Genomic DNA, 20,000 nt, shown 5'->3' with positions numbered 1-20,000 from the left:
AGCGTTTCCAATCAGAGGCCTGTGGATTTACAGCTCTCTGTGATATCACAGGCTTCATGTTATCGCCCACAACGCTCCTGATTCCCTGCTCAGTCAAACAGTTTGATATCAGAGGGTTTAATAACCAACTGATTGGTTTTAGGTCCTTTTGTTTGTCTTCAGTGTTAATTATCTGATCAGAAGAGTTCTTCTGAATTATCATTGTTCTTTTCCACGAAGAACTATGTGAACATTTTAGGGAAGACTAAACACACACACACACACACACACACAGAGACACACACACACACACACACACACACACACACAGAGACACACACACACACACACACACACACACACACACACACACACACAGAGACACACACACACACACACAGAGACACACACACACACACACACACACACACACACACACACACACACACACACACACACAGAGACACACACACACACACACACACACACACACACACACAGAGACACACACACACACACACACACACACACACACACACACACACACACACACACACACACAGAGACACACACACACACAGAGACACACACACAGAGACACACACACACACACACACACACACACACACAGACACACACACACACACACACACACACAGAGACACACACACAGACACACACACACACACACACACACACAGAGACACACACACACACACACACACACACAGAGACACACACACACACACACACACACACACACACACACACACACACACACACAGAGACACACACACACACACACACACACACACACACACACAGAGACACACACACACACACACACACACACACACACACACACACACACACACACACAGAGACACACACACACACACACACACACACACACACACACACACACACACACACACACACAGAGACACACACACACACACACACACACACACACACACACAGAGACACACACACACACACACACACACACACACACACACACACACACACACACACACACACAGAGACACACACACACACACACACACACACACAGAGACACACACACACACACACACACACACACACACAGACACACACACACACACACACACACACAGAGACACACACACAGACACACACACACACACACACACACACAGAGACACACACACACACACACACACACACAGACACACACACACACACACACACACACACAGACACACACACACACACACACACACACAGACACACACACACACACACACACACACAGAGACACACACACACACACACACACTGCTCCTGTGTACAGATATAAAAGTAATTTGTTCCTCGTTAATAATTTAAAGCCTCTTGTTCTCTTTCTTTCATCAGTAAACATGGGATCAGGAGATTTGGAGGGGCGGGGGGGCATCAGGATGAAGGACTGACACACACACACACACACACACACAGACACACACACACACACACACAGCGAGCTTCAGTTTCGGTGGTGTAACTCCAAACATCATCAACATCAGCTCAGCAGCTGTAAACTCATGTCTGAAGCAGGTGAAACTTTATTGAGCGACCGCAGACGTGCCGCCGCTGATGCTCCTCCCACTGTGAACAGATGAAGGATGAAGTCCACATGCTCTCAATCACCTGGTTACTCAAAGGTCACCTGCAAACGTCACACTGATGTCAGTTTGAGCGCCGACTCCGTGTTCGGTGTCTCATTGGTTTCGTTTTGGTTGTTTTTATGTGATTCTGACGCTGTGCGTCCACCAAACGCCTCGCTGGTTTGGTCACCGTATCATTTTAGTTTAGTCGTGTTACTTACGAGAGTAAACACAACGAGCCGGGGCTAGTACTTGTGCTGCTCATGCTAACTGGGGCTAATGTTTGTGCTAACTGGGGCTAATGCTTGTGCTAACTGGGGCTAATGTTTGTGCTAACTGGGGCTAATGCTTGTGCTAACTGGGGCTAATGCTTGTGCTAACTGGGGCTAATGTTTGTGCTAACTGGGGCTAATGCTTGTGCTAACTGGGGCTAATGCTTGTGCTAACTGGGGCTAATGTTTGTGCTAACTGGGGCTAATGTTTGTGCTAACTTGCTTCATAGAAAAGTACAACTGAAATCTAGAATCATTAAGAGAGACACATTTTAAATTTTTAGGTAATTTAACAGGTAGTCCAACGTCCTCGCACCGTCTCATCAGGAAGTCAGGACAGCCGATCAGCACAGAGACTCCGCTCAAGTTGAATAATTTAAACCAGCGTCCTAAACGTCACCCGCCGTGATGTCGTTTTGTCTCGTGTCTTTGACTTTGTATTGAATTTCGCCGGTGAGGAAAATTGACTTTGGATGAACGTCTGCAGCTGTGATAAATCACTGTCACCGTCATGTTGGATCGGTTTCTGAGCAGATTTCACTCTGGATTCAAGTGCCCCCCCCCCCCCCCCCCCCCCCCTTCCCTCTCCATGGACCTCCTCATAGAGACGCCTGGGCTCCTGTACTGTACATCAACATCAGCCCACTGCCTCCCTCCATCAAACCCCCGCAGAAGCTGCTTTTGACAGTCCTGTAATTTCTCTGACATGCTGCATTTGTCAGAGCGTAATGTAGAGAATGAGCGAGAGCTCAGGGCGACAGGGTCATTTCTGCTCTGGATGGAGAGCTGAAGCAATCTGTTCTGACACCATGAGGACTGAAGGGAAGACAAGGGAACGCCGACAGGTCATGAAGCCAACACTTGTTTTCTAATCTTCTCCCCGCTGAAACGAGAGGCCGGCGCTGAGGCTGAGTGAAGATCCTTCCAGCTGTTCATGGTCACAGCAGAGTATCAACACGACGACCACCATCTCCTACCAAACACCACGTGGAGTCTGACAGCATCATGGAAAGGATCCCTACAGAGAGAGACCTGGAAGATCCTTTTGGTTTAACCACAAACAGCACACACACCAGACTACATTCACTAAAACAGGGGTTTTAGAGAACAGGACACAGGAGCTGCTGCTCTGCCGCTGCCTCCATCACTTTCAGCACAGACACAAAAAATACACCAAAAGTTGCGTCTCCATCAGGAGCAGTGAGCTCCGTCTTTTCTCAGAGTTCGGTCTGACCGTTTTCATGCAATCGTAAAAACTAACGTAAAGTTTTCCCATTCATTTGAATGGAGAGGTGGAGTCATTGGTGTGGGCGGGGCTACAGTGGTGACATCATCACCACAGTGCAGAGCAGCTTTAAAATCATCTAAAAATGTCTGATTAAAGTCGCTCCCACTGCCTCAGTTTTCACCCCACAGACGCCATTTAAACGTCAAAACGTAGGAAAACTCGTGCCGCTCACAGACGAGTAACTACAGAAACAACCAGACTCTCAGTTTTTGAGTTTTCAGCCTCAAAGCAACAACAGATCCTTCAGCTGTCTCACTGACTCTCATGTTATTTTGCCTCTGGAGCTTCTGATCAAACACATCAAAGTGGGACTTTTTAACCTGTGATATCTCCGTCATCTTTAACTCCGTTCACACAAATCACACATCTCCACCTTCACCGAGCTCTCCTGACGCTCACAGAGGAACACCACCTCGGGTTCTTCACCTGTCAGCTTCTGTTCCTGTGGTTCCTCAGCAGGAGCTCTGTGTTAGCCACGGTTCTGCCCGGATACAGACACACACAGCTGATGCTGATTGGCTGATCAGACCTCCAGCTCTCTGCTCCTCTGCTCTGATTGGTGGATTGATACTAAACTGTTTTAGGAGTTTTGACGCACCACCCACACACACTCACCTGTTGGTTTTATTATCACTGTTGGTGTTTTTCTCTATATTGGCTGTGTAACTGAACAAATATCAAACTCATTGATGATTAATTTTCTGTCCATCGACTAATTGATGACTGGTTGCAGCTCTAGAAGTAACCGCCGCCTGACATGTGTGTCTCCGCCCACCCCAGCAGACGCCTCCCGGGTGTCATGACCCAGCAGATGCAGAACCTGCAGTTGTCCCAAACCAGGAAGTGCCCTGGTGGGCCGGCCTCCCCCAGCGCCGCCAAGCGCCTCTACCGGAACCTGTCGGAGAAGCTCAGAGGAAGCACCTCCTCCTTCGAAGATGCTTACTTCTTCGGCAAGACAGACCGCCTCCGCAAAGCCTCGGTGAGTCTGTGGGAGAGGAAGAGGAGGTGGGGCGTTGAAGCTCATTTGGGTTGTTTCCACTGAATCATCATCAGTTGGTGACGTCCAGGTTAGACAGACTTAAAGGAGAAACCAGGTGTTTCTAACACTGGCTCCTCTCTGTCCTCATCCTGGTGTCTGAATGACTGGTAGGTAGTGAAAGTGTTGGAACTGGTCCAGTAGATCACCTCAGCAGGCTCTCTCTTCGAGGCCACCAGACTCCGTTGAAAAAAACATTAATTTTAACACTCAGAGTTCAGGACTGTTGTTGTTTTTAAAAATGAGTTTGGACCCCAACTAAACCTTTAAAACACAACATTTTAAAATGTTGATTTAAAATGTCACAATAACTAACAAACTAGCTGATGGAGGCGGTGTTGGAGGTGTTCTGAGTGGAAAAATTACTGCTTTTGTTTTTGTGTTTTTGTGAATGGAGTCTGGTGTGTGTGCAGAGAGCGATATAACGGCTGGACCAATTCATGGTCAAGCAGGTACAGTACTTGTATTTCTGCTGACGGGGGGGGGGGGCGTTTGGCGTCAGACAGCCGGAGTCACTGGAGAAGAGCATTTGGAGCAGATTTCAGTCTTCATCACCTTTTCCTCTCTGAGCTGCCATCATCATCATCATCATCATCATCATCATCATCACGTCCTGCTGCCCTGAGAAACATTTGGTGTCTGAGATTCATCATGTGTGACAGGTGTTACAGGTCATACTGTGTGTGTGTGTGTGTGTGTGTGTGTATGTGTGTGTGTGCTGACATTTACACACCAGCCACAACAATTGACATGAAAGAAAGAGGCAGACGGGGAGGAGGAGGATGATGATGAGGATGATGAAGCTGATTACAGAGACCTGGTTTACTGGACGTCCATCAAACTGCACTGAAAGTTCTGAAATCTGATTATTTTAAAGGTCCTTCAACGCACCAAGTGTAGTGACTGTCTGCTTCATCAGCCCCCCCACACCTGCTACCCACCTACTTTGGGGAACACTGGGGGGGTACTAGGAGTTACTGGAGGGTACTGGGGGATACAGGGAGCTATGGGGGGTCATTGGGTGGTACTGGGGGGGTTACTGGGACTGCACTATGAATAATGAAGGGGGGGGGGTTAATAAACACCCCCCAGTTTGACCTCCTCTGATTGGTCTGGGTTACCATGGTTACTAGTCTCTCCTGAGTACGCCGAGCGTGCGCAGGTCGCCTCCATCGACAGGTGAATTCAAAGTATTGAGCTTCTCACCCTGTAACCGTGGCAACCAGGTGGAGGTTTGTGCTGTGTGAGACAGTGAATAAAAAGAATTGACACAGAGAATGAAAACATCCACAAATCAACCAAAAGTATCACCAGAGAGTAGAAACAACAGGCTGACACGCCGTCCTCGCCGTCCTTTGTGAAGTCACATGACCGCTTGTTTCCTCCTCCAGACCATGCAGGGCAGCGACTGCATCTTCGAGGCGGTGGAGCAGCAGGACCTGGACACCGTGCAGATCCTCCTCTACCAGTTCTCGGCCGAGGAGCTGGACTTGAACACCCCCAACAGCCAGGGCCTGACGCCGCTGGACATCGCCATCATGACCAACAACACGCCCATCGCCAAGCTGCTGCTGAAGGCCGGCGGCAAGGAGAGTCCTCACTGTGAGTACGGAGCGGCCTCGTCCCATTGGCTCTGCCTCCTCTGACCTTTTCCTCTGACGCTGCAGAAACCTAATTTACAGGAAGACGGATCGCAGCGGCGCTCTGGTCGATGTTGATGCTGGTTGTCACGGTGACGCTGATATTAAAGTCGACTGTGAGACCTGCGGCGAGGTAGAAGCTGGTTCTTCATGGGGTCGATAGATTAGTCTGAGGGCTGGTCACACCAGACAGGAAACACACGCTCTGCTGTTCAATATGACCTCAAACCTTTGGACTGTTTCATCATTTCATATTATCTAATTAACAACCTGAGCTAAAGAGCAGCTCATTAGCCATTTAAAACATCTTATACCTGAAAATATGCATCATTTCAGTGGATTCAAGATTTTTAAGTTCGGTCACAACAAGAGAGCTGCATCAAGGTAAAGCTAGCTGGGGCTTAGCCTCTGCTAGCACTAGCTAAAGCTCAGCATACGTTTTGTTCCTGAGCTCTTTCTGTAGTTCAATCAGTCAATCAATTATAAAACATCAGATTTGATGAACAGAAATCTGTAATCATTCTGTTTTATATCCCACATGACCAACGAGGAAGAGGCTAAACCTCATGATGAAGAAAAGCTAACTAGCCTAGCTTACCAGATTAGCAGTGGCAGGCATCTTAGCTTGTTTTGTCGGGGTTAAGTTTCCTTAACATCCATAAAATGAAGTCATTACGACCTGGTGGTCTGTTCACCGTGTGTGTAGTTACCGCTCTCTGCCTTCAGGGGGCAGCGTAGTTACAACACTGTTTATTTCAGACAACATATAAAACACTAGTTTGAATTGCTAGCGTAGCTTGTTTTAGCTTAGCTCTCAAAGAATGCTAGTAAGCGTCGTAGCCTAGCAACAGCCCCAGCAAAGACACACTGATTGACACACAGACCAATCAGTGTTCAGACCCATGATGCATTGCTTCTGGTCACCTTAAACGTGAGGCACTACGTTGGTTTGTAGACTCAAATTTAGTCATTTTTGCGGTCGCCATCTTTTCTGCAGCCCAGAGTGATCCATGATCTGTTTTCTGATAAACCCACTGCACACGGACACAGTCAGAGAGCAGCTGCAGGGCACATTTAGCAACTAAAGAGGGCCATCATTTACTCAGGAGGTGGTGGAGACCAAAAACAGAGCTGAAAGAGAGAAGATTGGACTCCCCTCAAAGTCACCAGACTCCATTCACAAAAACAGGAATTTTACTTCAGAGAACACAGGAGCTGCTGGTCTGCTGCTGCCTCAGTCAGTTAGTTTGTTTATGTTATTGTGCAACTTTGGTGTTTTAAAGGGTTAGTTCAGACCCAACACATTATCTGTGTAACACACAATAACACAAACACACTGACTGATGGAGGCAGCAGCAGAGCAGCAGCTCCTGTGTCCTGTTCTCTAAAATCTCTGTTTTAGTGAATGTAGTCTGGTGTGTGTGCTGTTTGTGGTTAAACCAAAAGGATCTTCCAGGTCTCTCTCTGTAGGGATCCTTTCCATGATGCTGTCACACACGTAGAATAACACTCTGAGCCTGTCAGTGGTAAAAAAAAAAAAGAAAGAAAATAGTACAGTGTGTGTGTGAGTGCAGAATAGCGTGTGTGATGCTGTGGATCAGACAGGGCCTGTGTTTGTGTCTGCAGCCCAGTCTGGGTCTGGACCTGAATGAGCCGACTACCCCCCCTCCCTCCTCACCCTCCTGCCCCCCCCCCCACACACACACACACACACACACACACACACACACTTTTCCCTCCATCAGTCCCCCTGTTGTCCTCCATAAACCCTCCAAAGACAGGTGGTTCTTACCTTCCTACTGAAACCCCCATTAGCCCCCACTGTCTGGCTGTGTGTGTGTGTGTGTGTGTGTGTGTGTGTGTGGGGGGGGGTGAAACAGTGGCCACTTTACAGTGAGCCGGGCCTCCTGCGTGCCGTGACTCCCCCTCCGAACAGCTTTAACGAGGTTTGTCGTTTAATGGTTTAACTGTTCCAATGATGCATGTAACGCCGGGGCAATTACAGCTAAGTGATTTATTGTGCCGGGGGGCCGCGGCGGCGAGGGCTCTCCAAACAGCGGCCTGGACTCTGGGCGGCGGTACAATCCCATCCTTGTAAACAAACACAGAGCAAACATTGCCGCTGTTTTCCCTCCTGGGGCCTGCTGCTCTCTGTTTATGTCATTCCTCAAGTGCCAAGTAAATCAGTCAGCCCAGGCCTGACAGCCCAGCGTGTGGGTGTGTGTGTGTGTGTGTGTGTGTGTGTGTGTGTGTGTGTGTGTGTGTGTGTGTGTGTGTGTGTGTGTGTGTGTGTGTGTGTGTGTGTGTGTGTGTGTGTGTGTGTGTGTGTGTGTGTGTGTGTGTGTGTGTGTGTGTGTTCACATGTACCCTGGTCACTTTCCATAAGAGAGAGTGAGTGAGTGTGTGAGTACAAGGTAAAAATCTCCATTACAACTAAAAGTCCTGCCCTCATATTTTTACTTAAGTAAAAGTAAACGTGTGTGTGTGTGTGTGTGTGTGTGTGTGTGTGTGTGTGTGTGTGTGTGTGTGTTCAGCCCAGAAAGATCTAAATAATGTTTAAGAACCTGAGAAGTCGACTGGTGGAAGAAGTATCTTCTACTTCCGAAAAGTTTTAGCTGCAAAATGTATTAAAGTGTCATTTCAGTGTTTTAACCCTGTTCACATCCTGGTGTCTGGAGCTGCTGCCTCCATCAGTCAGTGTGTGTTATTGTGTGTTAGATGAATATTATGTTGGATCTGATCTGACACTTTAAAACACCAAAGTCAGTAAAAGACAGACTTTGTCTGTTTCCCCGTCGCTACAGAGACGTGAAGCTTTCTGAGTGAGAGTCTTGAATAAGATCAGCCAGGACAGTTTCCTGTGTGACTGTTATTTTTAGGTTTATCCTCTGAGGAACTGAAGACCTGCACGTCTTCATCATCTCTGTCTGGGTCATTTATTTTATCTTAACAAAGACTTTGACAGTTTCCCACTTTAGTTTCTGTTATTTAAATCTATTAATATCTGAGTGAGGCGTGTGTGTGTGTGTGTGTGTGTGTGTGTGTGTGTGTGTGTGTGTGTGTGTGTGTGTGTGTGTGTGTGTGTGTGTGTGTGTGTGTGTGTGTGTGTGTGTGTGTGTGTGTGTGTGTGTGTGTCACTGTGAGCTCACCTCTGCTGCCTGCCTGTGTGTTAATGTCTGGGGCCCCTGGGGGCCCCTGGGGAGTGTTTGGTCTATATTTGGACGTCCCGCCCCCCCCCGGTCAGACAGGGTCCTCCTGTGTGCGGCGGCTCCTCCTCAGACAGCAGCCTGTTTATTTACGACCTTTTCAATTAGCAGCCGTTAGCAGCTAGCCGGGCTCTGACAGGCCGAGCCGAGCAGGAAATGACACCTCCAGGTTTATAATATGGCTGCTGCCGTTTCCAACGGCAACCGCCTGATGGAGAGCCACACTGTGTGTGTGTGTGTTTAAACTTTATTCAGACAGCTTTATTTCTATAAGAATAATGAGTCATTCTTGATACTAATAAACTTATTGAACTTCTGTTGTCTGAAATATTCACTTATGAAGTTATGATGGAACTTTAAAGCTGCTTTAATGAAAGCTTTTATATAAGGTCCCTATTTTTACACTCTTTTAGCTTCTTTCAGCTTTTTGTTTTTAGTCTTAGTCTTGTTTTAGGCCTCACTGTTTGGGTTCAGTCCCACAGCTGTTTCCTGATAAACCACACAGTCAGAGAGCAGCAGGTGAACACGGGAGAATTTCAGAGAGAGAAGATTAGGCTGTCTTCAAATACACCAGACTCCATTGACAAAACCAGTAATTTTACCTCACACAACACAGGACCTGCTGGTCTGCTGCTGTTAGTTTGTTTGTGTTATTGTGTGACTTTGGTGTCTTTAAATGTTTAGTTTGGATCAACACAACATGTGTTTAACACTCAGTAACACAAACACACTGACTGATGGAGGCAGCAGCAGAGCAGCAGCTCCTGTGTCCTGTTCTCTAAAATCCCTGTTTTAGTGAATGTAGTCTGGTGTGTGTGCTGTTTGTGGTTAAACCAAAAGGATCTTCCAGGTCTCTCTCTGTAGGGATCCTTTCCATGATGCTGTCACACACTTAGAATAACACTCTGAGCCTGTCAGTGGATCAAACAAGCTCTTTTAGTGGACCTACTGTGATCAGGTGCAGTTGTCCCAAAGGATCACGTTGCAGCCATTGCAGCCCGTTTGGTGTCTGCTGGCTGAGGTGATCTACTGGACCAGTTCCAACACTTTTACTACCTACCAGTCACTCACACACCAGGATGTGGACACAGAGGACTCAGGGTTTAAAAGGTGATGAAATGTCAGTGTTCTCAGCACAAGTGGACAAAAACACCAGTTACTGCTGGTTTGAAGGTCGTATTGTTTCCTCTCTTCCGCTGTGGAGACTCGTCTTTATCTCAGTTGCACAATCCTCTTTGTTTCCTTGAAAGTTTTCTGTTTTTTTGTGTCTGCAGCTAAAGAGTCTTGAATCCCTGTGCGGCCTTTAAAAGGAGTCCCATTCACTTGGCAGCAGTCTTATCACACATCACTGATGACTTACTCCATTCAACACGAGTGTCTGCAGAGAGTTACGCTGATTTAATGCCGATTACAAACGCTCATTATCTCCGTCCAGCAGCGGACACAAACTCCTGTGTCACCGCTGATAATTACAGCCACTAATGAGACGAACAATTATCGTCAGCGAGGACTGTCGGACGGAGGAGAACAAACTGCAGCAGCTGAAATGAAGCGCTGCAGTGTGTGTGTTTGTTTATGCTGCCGTCACGGTCCATGACTAAAACCTGGGAGGGAGGGAGGGAGGGAGAGAGGGAGAGAGGGAGGGAGCGGCAGTAAAGCAGCAGCAGTGTTTGGCGAGTTGGCAGCAGAGTTAAACTGAGACGAATGTGAAGGAACACACACAGAGTTTCCTGACAAATGTTAACTCACACTGACTTCTGCGACGCCGTATTTGGGCCGTCGCAGGTAAAACAGATAAATAAATAAATAGAATCACGGAGCAGAGAGACGAAATATTCCAAGAAAACACTCTGTTTCTGAGATTGAAGAGGTAAATTTAGGAGAGAGAACCTGGATATTCTCTTGGATTAAAGCTGCAAAGACGGGATGTTTTGTGAGATTAGACGTGGTACATTCACAAGAAACAAATTCATCAATTTAGGAGAAAAACCTCGAATATTCTTTGAAATTCTAAAAACATATTTGCAAGAAAAAACTAATTATTTGAGATTTAAGAAGTAAATGTAGAAGAAAAAAGCCTCAATATTCGGAAATGTTCGAGGAAAACATCCAGCCTTTAATATCCTCTGAAATCATGAAGTAATATTTAATTTAATCTCTTAAATCTCAGTTCTCTGAGGTCAAAGTCACAAATTGATGAGAAAAGATGTGAATGTTCTCTGAAGAGATTTAGATCGAACGTGTACCAGGAAACAGCCTGGCTCGTCTGAACGTGCTGCGGTGGGCCGGTAGCTTGTGGACGATGATTTACTACCTGACAACAGGCTGTTGGTGCTAACAGTGTAGCCTCCTGCTAACTGTAGCTAAAGGCTGCGGCTAATGCTAGCTAACGTTAGCTAGCTTCACGTGTTAGCTTCAACGTTTATTTTCCCGCTCGTATGCTAATGCTAACGGCCGTCAGGTGGGAGGGGCTCCGGACGGAGGGCTGCTGGATTCTTTACATCCAGGCTTTTTTTTGTCTTTTTCTGTTTCCTGATGTGAGACCGTTTCTCTAAACATCTAAATCACATCATGCGTTTACAGAGCAGACAGGTAAGTCTGTGTTACTGTGACTGTGACAGGCAGCAGCACGGACCGTCTCACACACTGAACGTTCTTGTGTAACAGCTGAGTTTTCCAGTGTTTGCCCTGGATGGAGGTGGTGTGGTGTTCAGTGTTCTGCGGCCGGACGGTCAGCGCTGGGCCTTGTATGGTCACATGCTCGCAGACGGCCTCCGTCGGCTGTTCTCCCGGCTCTCACATGGATGCTGCGCTGTCTCCTTTTATCTGGAATAAAAGATGGCTGCTGGCCTTGACAGAGCTGAACCTTCTGCTTTGACTCCTCCACAAACTCTTTTTTTTCATGAACAAGAGACACGACTGAAAGCAGAGAGGACACACGTGCTCCTCTGGGCACAGGAGCTGTTTACTGCTGCTTTTTTAATTTCATCTTTGTATTTCTGCTGCTGCATCCTCGACAAGCTCACAGACACACAACACTTCGTCGTCCCATCTCCTGCATGAATGACTCCCTGAACAAAGCAGAGAGTCACAGTTTAATCCATCAGCACTCTTATTTTTAATGACTTTTACATGTGGTGTTAAAGGAGAACTCCAGTGTTTTCTCCTCTGTGTCCACATCCTGGTAGGTAGTAAAAGTGTTGGAACTGGTCCAGTACATCACCTCAGTGTGTGACAGCATCATGGAAAGGATCCCTACAGAGAGAGACCTGGAAGATCCTTTTGGTTTAACCACAAACAGCACACACACCAGACTACATTCACTAAAACAGGGATTTTAGAGAACAGGAGCTGCCAGTCTATTGATGTCTCTTTCAGTTTGTGCGTTTGTATTATGGTGCGTTACACAAATATAATGTTGGAACTGATCTTTTAAAAACACCAAAGTCACTCAATCACACAAACACACTGACTGATGGAGGCAGCAGCAGAGCAGCAGCTCCTGTGTCCTGTTCTCTAAAATCCCTGTTTTAGTGAATGTAGTCTGGTGTGTGTGCTGTTTGTGGTTAAACCAAAAGGATCTTCCAGGTCTCTCTCTGTAGGGATCCTTTCCATGATGCTGTCACACACTGAGGTGATCTACTGGACCAGTTCCAACACTTTTACTACCTACCAGTCACTCAGACAGCAGGATGTGGACAGAGAGGACCCAGGGGATCCTTTAGATTAAAGGTTGACATCCATCAGTCCTTTGGGCCACACGTCTTACTGCATCTCTCTCTCTCTGTGTTTCCTGTCGTAGTTGTGACCGTGGAGAGTCGAGAGGCCCACCTGAGCTCTCTGGTGGTGGAGGCTGAGCGGCGGGCGGCCGACCTGGCGGCTCAGGCGCAGAGAGACGGCCTCTCATTGGAGGCCTGCCACAAGGACAAACAGCTGAGAGCCTGGGAGTGGAGATGCAAGCTGTACAAACGCATGAGGACGGGCTTCCAGCACGCACGTGAGTCACATCCAGGAAGCTTCAGCGTAGGAAAGCCTAGAAGAAGCTTTTGTCCAGCTGGAGCTGCAGCTGGTCAGGACAACAAACACTAGCTGACAAGAGAGACACAAGGTTACAGGGGCAATAAAACACCTTCTGTTAATATTCAGCATAAGAAAAGGATTCATTCAGAAGTGAGTAACCACGAGCACAAAGCCTCCGTGGATCTACTTCATTATTCATTCCATTTTATTATTTATCGACATTCAGTGTTTACCGGATCTATTTGGAGGTGAAAGAATAATTCAGAACAGCTTTAATTCTGTTTACTGAGACAGTTGAATACACACACACTCTGGATTTAACCTCTGCCTCTGTTCAGAGTGACAACATTTACATCTCTAGTTGGATCTCTAGTCCGGTCCAGTGAGCACAGTGAGACACAGAGAGACACACGAAACGACCACAGAGAGACACGAAACGACCACAAAGACACACGAAACGACCACAGAGAGACACGAAACGACCACAGAGAGACACGAAACAACCACAAAGACACACGAAACGACCACAGAGAGACACGAAACAACCACAAAGACACACGAAACGACCACAGAGAGACACGAAACAACCACAAAGACACACGAAACGACCACAGAGAGACACGAAACAACCACAAAGACACACGAAACGACCACAAAGAGACACGAAACGACCACAAAGACACACGAAACGACCACAGAGACACACGAAACGACCACAAAGACACACGAAACGACCACAAAGACACACGAAACGACCACAAAGACACACGAAACGACCACAAAGACACACGAAACGACCACAAAGACACACGAAACGACCACAGAGAGACACGAAACGACCACAGAGACACGAAACAACCACAAAGAGAAGCAAGATAACTACAAAAAGATGCCACATAACTAGACAGACATGAAAGGAATACAAAGAGACAAAAAACAACTACAGAGAGACACGTAGCGACTACAGACGGAGGAGGAGGAGGAGGAGGAGGAGGAGGAGGAGGAGGAGGAGGAGGAGGAGATGATCTGGGAAATGAAGCAGATATTTAGCGGTTTCATTTCATCCAGTCGTTCTCCACTCAACAGATTCCTCAGCCCCCCCCAGCAGTGATCTCCATGCAGAGGCTCCTTCAGGCCACATGACAGCGAACGGCCTCTGGTTTGAAGTCGGAGCAGTTTACAGTAACAAGCTCAGATTTGCTGCTACATGAACGAATGATAATAAAGCCAGCAGCGATCCAGCTGATAACATGAAAGCTCTGTGTGTGACGTTCTCCGACGCACGGCAGGATTTAATCTGGAGTAAACAAAAGAGGAAAACTTGGAGAACACTCAGACGGACGAGAGGAAGGAAACATTTGAGATTCGGCTCTGATGACTGAAGATATTTAGCTTGAGCCTGATGAGACGAGTTCAAACTAAAATAAAGACTGTGAAGAGGTGCAAAATAACTCCAACAGATTATAAATAACTCCAACAGATTATAAATAACTCCAACACATTATAAATAACTCCAACAGAATGACCCAAAAAACACACCACAGACACAAAGAGATGGAAAACTACTAGACAGAGGGAAAACTACTAGACAGAGAGAAAACTACTAGACAGAGAGAAAACTACTAGACAGAGATTAAACTACTAGACAGAGAGAAAACTACTAGACAGAGAGAAAACTACTAGACAGAGAGAAAACTACTAGACAGAGAGAAAACTACTAGACAGAGATTAAACTACTAGACAGAGAGAAAACTACTAGACAGAGAGAAAACTACTAGACAGAGATTAAACTACTAGACAGAGAGAAAACTACTGGACAGAGAGAAAACTACTAGACAGAGAGAAAACTACTAGACAGAGATTAAACTACTGGACAGAGAGAAAACTACTGGACAGAGAGAAAACTACTAGACAGAGAGAAAACTACTAGACAGAGATTAAACTACTGGACAGAGAGAAAACTACTGGACAGAGAGAAAACTACTAGACAGAGATTAAACTACTAGACAGAGAGAAAACTACTAGACAGAGATTAAACTACTGGACAGAGAGAAAACTACTGGACAGAGAGAAAACTACTAGACAGAGATTAAACTACTGGACAGAGATTAAACTACTGGACAGAGAGAAAACTACTAGACAGAGAGAAAACTACTAGACAGAGATTAAACTACTGGACAGAGAGAAAACTACTGGACAGAGAGAAAACTACTAGACAGAGATTAAACTACTAGACAGAGAGAAAACTACTAGACAGAGAGAAAACTACTGGACAGAGAGAAAACTACTGGACAGAGAGAAAACTACTAGACAGAGAGAAAACTACTGGACAGAGAGAAAGCAGCAGCGTGAGGATGTTTGAACGGCACCAGCAGTGGATCACATCTTAGTCTGAGCTCTAACGAAATGATGTGTACTCTGAACTCTGTGCCCCTGCTCAGGTGCCCCGGAGGCCCCGTCCATGGTGCGTCTGAGCGTGAGCAGTAGCGCCTCGCTGACCGTCACCTTCCAGGAGCCGCAGTGTCTCAACTCCACCGTGGTGACCAGATACAGAGGTACGGTCCACATCTGTCATCAACTCTGAGTCACATGAAAGGAATCAGCCCTTCATGTGTTTAGAAGACATGGTGTCAGAAACCCTCTGAAATATGCCGTTTTGCCAGTTGTCATGGAAACACAGCGTGCCGGGGCTCAGCGGTCAGACGTCTTTAATTCTCTGAGTGAGTGAAATAAAGGAACATGGTTTCATCCTGTGGTGCTGATGACGGGTTCATGGTACAGGTACACCATGAACCCTGTGTACCGTACCTGTGTACCCACACAGGTACTGTACTCAATACAGGTACACAGGTACTGTACACAGGTACACAGGTACTGTACTCAGGTACACAGGTACTGTACTCAGGTACTCAGGTACACAGGTACTGTACTCAGGTACACAGGTACTGTACACAGGTACACAGGTACTGTACTCAGGTACTCAGGTACACAGGTACTGTACTCAGGTACACAGGTACTGTACTCAGGTACACAGGTACACAGGTACTGTACTCAGGTACTCAGGTACACAGGTACTGTACTCAGGTACTCAGGTACACAGGTACTGTACACAGGTACACAGGTACTGTACTCAGGTACACAGGTACTGTACTCAGGTACTCAGGTACACAGGTACTGTACTCAGGTACACAGGTACTGTACTCAGGTACACAGGTACTATACACAGGTACACAGGTACTGTACACAGGTACTGTACTCAGGTACACAGGTACTGTACACAGGTACACAGGTACTATACACAGGTACACAGGTACTGTACACAGGTACTGTACTCAGGTACACAGGTACTGTACACAGGTACACAGGTACTGTACTCAGGTACACAGGTACTGTACTCAGGTACTCAGGTACACAGGTACTGTACTCAGGTACACAGGTACTGTACTCAGGTACACAGGTACTGTACACAGGTACACAGGTACTGTACTCAGGTACACAGGTACTATACACAGGTACACAGGTACTGTACACAGGTACTGTACTCAGGTACACAGGTACTGTACACAGGTACACAGGTACTATACACAGGTACACAGGTACTGTACACAGGTACTGTACTCAGGTACACAGGTACTGTACTCAGGTACTCAGGTACACAGGTACTGTACTCAGGTACACAGGTACTGTACACAGGTACACAGGTACTATACACAGGTACACAGGTACTGTACACAGGTACTGTACTCAGGTACACAGGTACTGTACACAGGTACACAGGTACTATACACAGGTACACAGGTACTGTACTCAGGTACACAGGTACTGTACTCAGGTACACAGGTACTATACACAGGTACACATGTACTGTACTCAGGTACTCAGGTACACAGGTACTGTACTCAGGTACACAGGTACTGTACACAGGTACACAGGTACTGTACTCAGGTACACAGGTACTGTACTCAGGTACTCAGGTACACAGGTACTGTACTCAGGTACACAGGTACTGTACACAGGTACACAGGTACTGTACTCAGGTACACAGGTACTGTACTCAGGTACACAGGTACACAGGTACTGTACACAGGTACACAGGTACTATACACAGGTACACAGGTACTGTGCTCAGGTACACAGGTACACAGGTACTGTACACAGGTACACAGGTACACAGGTACTGTACTCAGGTACACAGGTACACAGGTACTGTACTCAGGTACACAGGTACACAGGTACACAGGTACTGTGCTCAGGTACACAGGTACACAGGTACTGTACACAGGTACACAGGTACACAGGTACACAGGTACTGTACTCAGGTACACAGGTACTTCACTCAGGTACACAGGTACACAGGTACTGTACTCAGGTACACAGGTACACAGGTACTGTACTCAGGTACACAGGTACACAGGTACTGTGCTCAGGTACACAGGTACACAGGTACTGTGCTCAGGTACACAGGTACACAGGTACACAGGTACTGTGCTCAGGTACACAGGTACACAGGTACTGTACACAGGTACACAGGTACTGTACTCAGGTACACAGGTACACAGGTACTGTACTCAGGTACACAGGTACACAGGTACTGTACTCAGGTACACAGGTACACAGGTACACAGGTACTGTACTCAGGTACACAGGTACACAGGTACACAGGTACACAGGTACATGTGTACACAGTAGAGACAGAATCAGTTTTGAGGTGAGCTGATGAGAAGGTTAATGAGAACTATTGATCTGTTATAAAAAAGAGCTGTGGGTATTTAACCTGTGTGTGTGTGTGTGTGTGTGTGTGTGTGTGTGTGTGTGTGTGTGTGTGTGTGTGTGTGTGTGTGCAGTGGAGTGGAGCTGTCTGAAGGATTTCTCGCTGCTTGCTGGAGAGATGGTTCTGGATAATCTGCAGACCCTCAAGTGCATCATCAGCAGCCTCACCACGGTAACAGCAGCATCCCTCCTCCTCCTCCTTTCACCACGGCAACTCTCTCCTGCATCTTCCTGGAAAGCAGAGAAACACTCGAACGCCTCTCGACTCAGCTGGTGTGTTTGTTAGGTTGAGCAGACTCATCCTGTGACAGTAGATGAAGCGGGGGGAGGAGACTCTGTGGTCAGCTGACGGCCATCAGACGGCCTCTGACTCACTCGTGCTGTGGTGTAATGTCGGCGCGGTCCCGCCTCCCCGTGCCGGACGCTCTGACCGCGCCGTCGTGTGCTGGCTGAGTGGCAGCGGTGACATTTGAAGAGCGCTCGCTTTAGTGGAGGCTGCCGCTCATTATGCCGTCTGGGCACCGACTGTGGTGCATCTGCTGTTTGCCATTTAGAGCAGCGGCTCTCAGATGCACACACACAAACGGCTCGAACACATTTAGAGCCGAACACGCCGCCTGAATGGAAAGGGCGAGACCCGGCGGGGGCGTTCGGCACCGTGAGCCGAGCCAAGAGATGGAGTCCACATCTCAAATGTTAGTGTGAACAGGATTAACAAAAGGACGACAAAGAGACCTGAAATAACAGCAAAGAGACTCAAACTGACCACAAAGAGACTCAAACTGACCACAAAGAGACTCAAACTGACCGCAAAGAGACTCAAACTGACCACAAAGAGACTCAAACTGACCGCAAAGAGACTCAAACTGACCACAAAGAGACCTGAAATAACAGCAAAGAGACTCAAACTGACCGCAAAGAGACTCAAACTGACCGCAAAGAGACAAACTGACCACAAAGAGACTCAAACTGACCACAAAGAGACAAACTGACCACAAAGAGACTCAAACTGACCACAAAGAGACTCAAAACTACTAAAAAGAGAGTCAAGATAACTGCAGAGACACAACAAAACCAGGAAGTAAACAAGAACTAAACAAGGAAGTAGACCAGGAATCCAGGAAGTAAACCAGGAAATCAGGAAGTAAACCAGGAAATCAGGAAGTAAACCAAGAAACCAGGAAGTAAACCAGGAAATTAAACAGGAAGTAAACCAAGAAACAAGGAAGTAAACCAGGAAATTAAACAGGAAGTAAACCAGGAAACCTGGAAACTGACTGCAAAGAGACATAAAACAGAGACTACAGACAAAAATAACCACAAAGAAAAATGACGTCAGAACAACTAGTAAAAAGGCTGAAAGCACAAGAGGAGCAGAGCGCCATGACTCCAGTCTGAAGCTTCATGACATCAATAATGTTTTTAACCTTTTCCTCGTGTTAAAAGAGCTTAACGTAATAATACAAATAATAACAGGACACAGAACTTAAACTGCTGCATCGTGTCTTCATGTTCTCAGTTGTGTTTTTTTGTTTCAGGGGCGGCTCTACTACGTTCGGGTGTCGGCCTATAACATGAAGGGCTGGGGTCCGCCGGCCTCCGCCCTCCCTCCATCAGCAGCTCCCTCCAGTACGTCCCCTCTGTGCTCTCCTGTCACTTTATCATCTGATCATTATTATACGTTCTTCACTTTATCCACACCGGTTTAGACCCATCAGTCATTCTGTGCCTCAAACACACCAGACTACATTAAAAAAACCTCTAATTTTACCTCTCAGAACAGAAGAGCTGCTGGTCTGCTGCAGCCTTGAATTTGATTGTGTTATTGTGTGAGCTTTTAAATCAACTTTATAAATGATTGTGCCTTAAAGGGTTGGTTAGGATCCAAATAACATTTTACACGGCGCGAGCAGTCGTTCCAGCTCTGTGTGCTGGTGGTCGTTAGTTTAACGAGTCAAGCGGCGGTAAGTTAGCGTCCTCTGTGTGGTCAGTAGTGAGCGGTGAGTCAGCCGCGAACCGTGTGAATGTTCTCTGCTCTGCTCGGAGGTCCTCGGGTTGGGAACACTGGTTCATCTCTCCGTCACGACTCTCTTTCTTTCTGCACATTTCAAGTATTTAAGCCTTGAGCTGTGTGTGTGTGTGTGTGTGTGTGTGTGTGTGT

General features: G+C 47.0%; 1 protein-coding gene across 1 annotated transcript in view; it reads left to right on the top strand.

The window, feature by feature from the left end:
* The window catches only part of ankfn1a (ankyrin repeat and fibronectin type III domain containing 1a), a 41,052-nt gene that overhangs the window by 1,659 nt on the left and 19,393 nt on the right, over nt 1-20,000 (top strand). The window contains exons 2-8 of the mRNA XM_070851315.1: nt 3,948-4,146; nt 4,318-4,320; nt 5,595-5,805; nt 12,852-13,046; nt 15,511-15,624; nt 17,914-18,011; nt 19,378-19,468. Coding sequence (XP_070707416.1) covers nt 3,967-4,146; nt 4,318-4,320; nt 5,595-5,805; nt 12,852-13,046; nt 15,511-15,624; nt 17,914-18,011; nt 19,378-19,468 — 892 coding nt within the window. The 5' untranslated portion in view covers nt 3,948-3,966. The remainder of the gene's footprint in view (nt 1-3,947; nt 4,147-4,317; nt 4,321-5,594; nt 5,806-12,851; nt 13,047-15,510; nt 15,625-17,913; nt 18,012-19,377; nt 19,469-20,000) is intronic.

This window comes from Pempheris klunzingeri, chromosome 20 (genome assembly GCF_042242105.1).
Source record: "Pempheris klunzingeri isolate RE-2024b chromosome 20, fPemKlu1.hap1, whole genome shotgun sequence".
In the NCBI taxonomy this organism is placed as follows: Eukaryota; Metazoa; Chordata; class Actinopteri; order Acropomatiformes; family Pempheridae; genus Pempheris; species Pempheris klunzingeri.
This window is presented reverse-complemented; position numbering and strand designations above follow the sequence as displayed.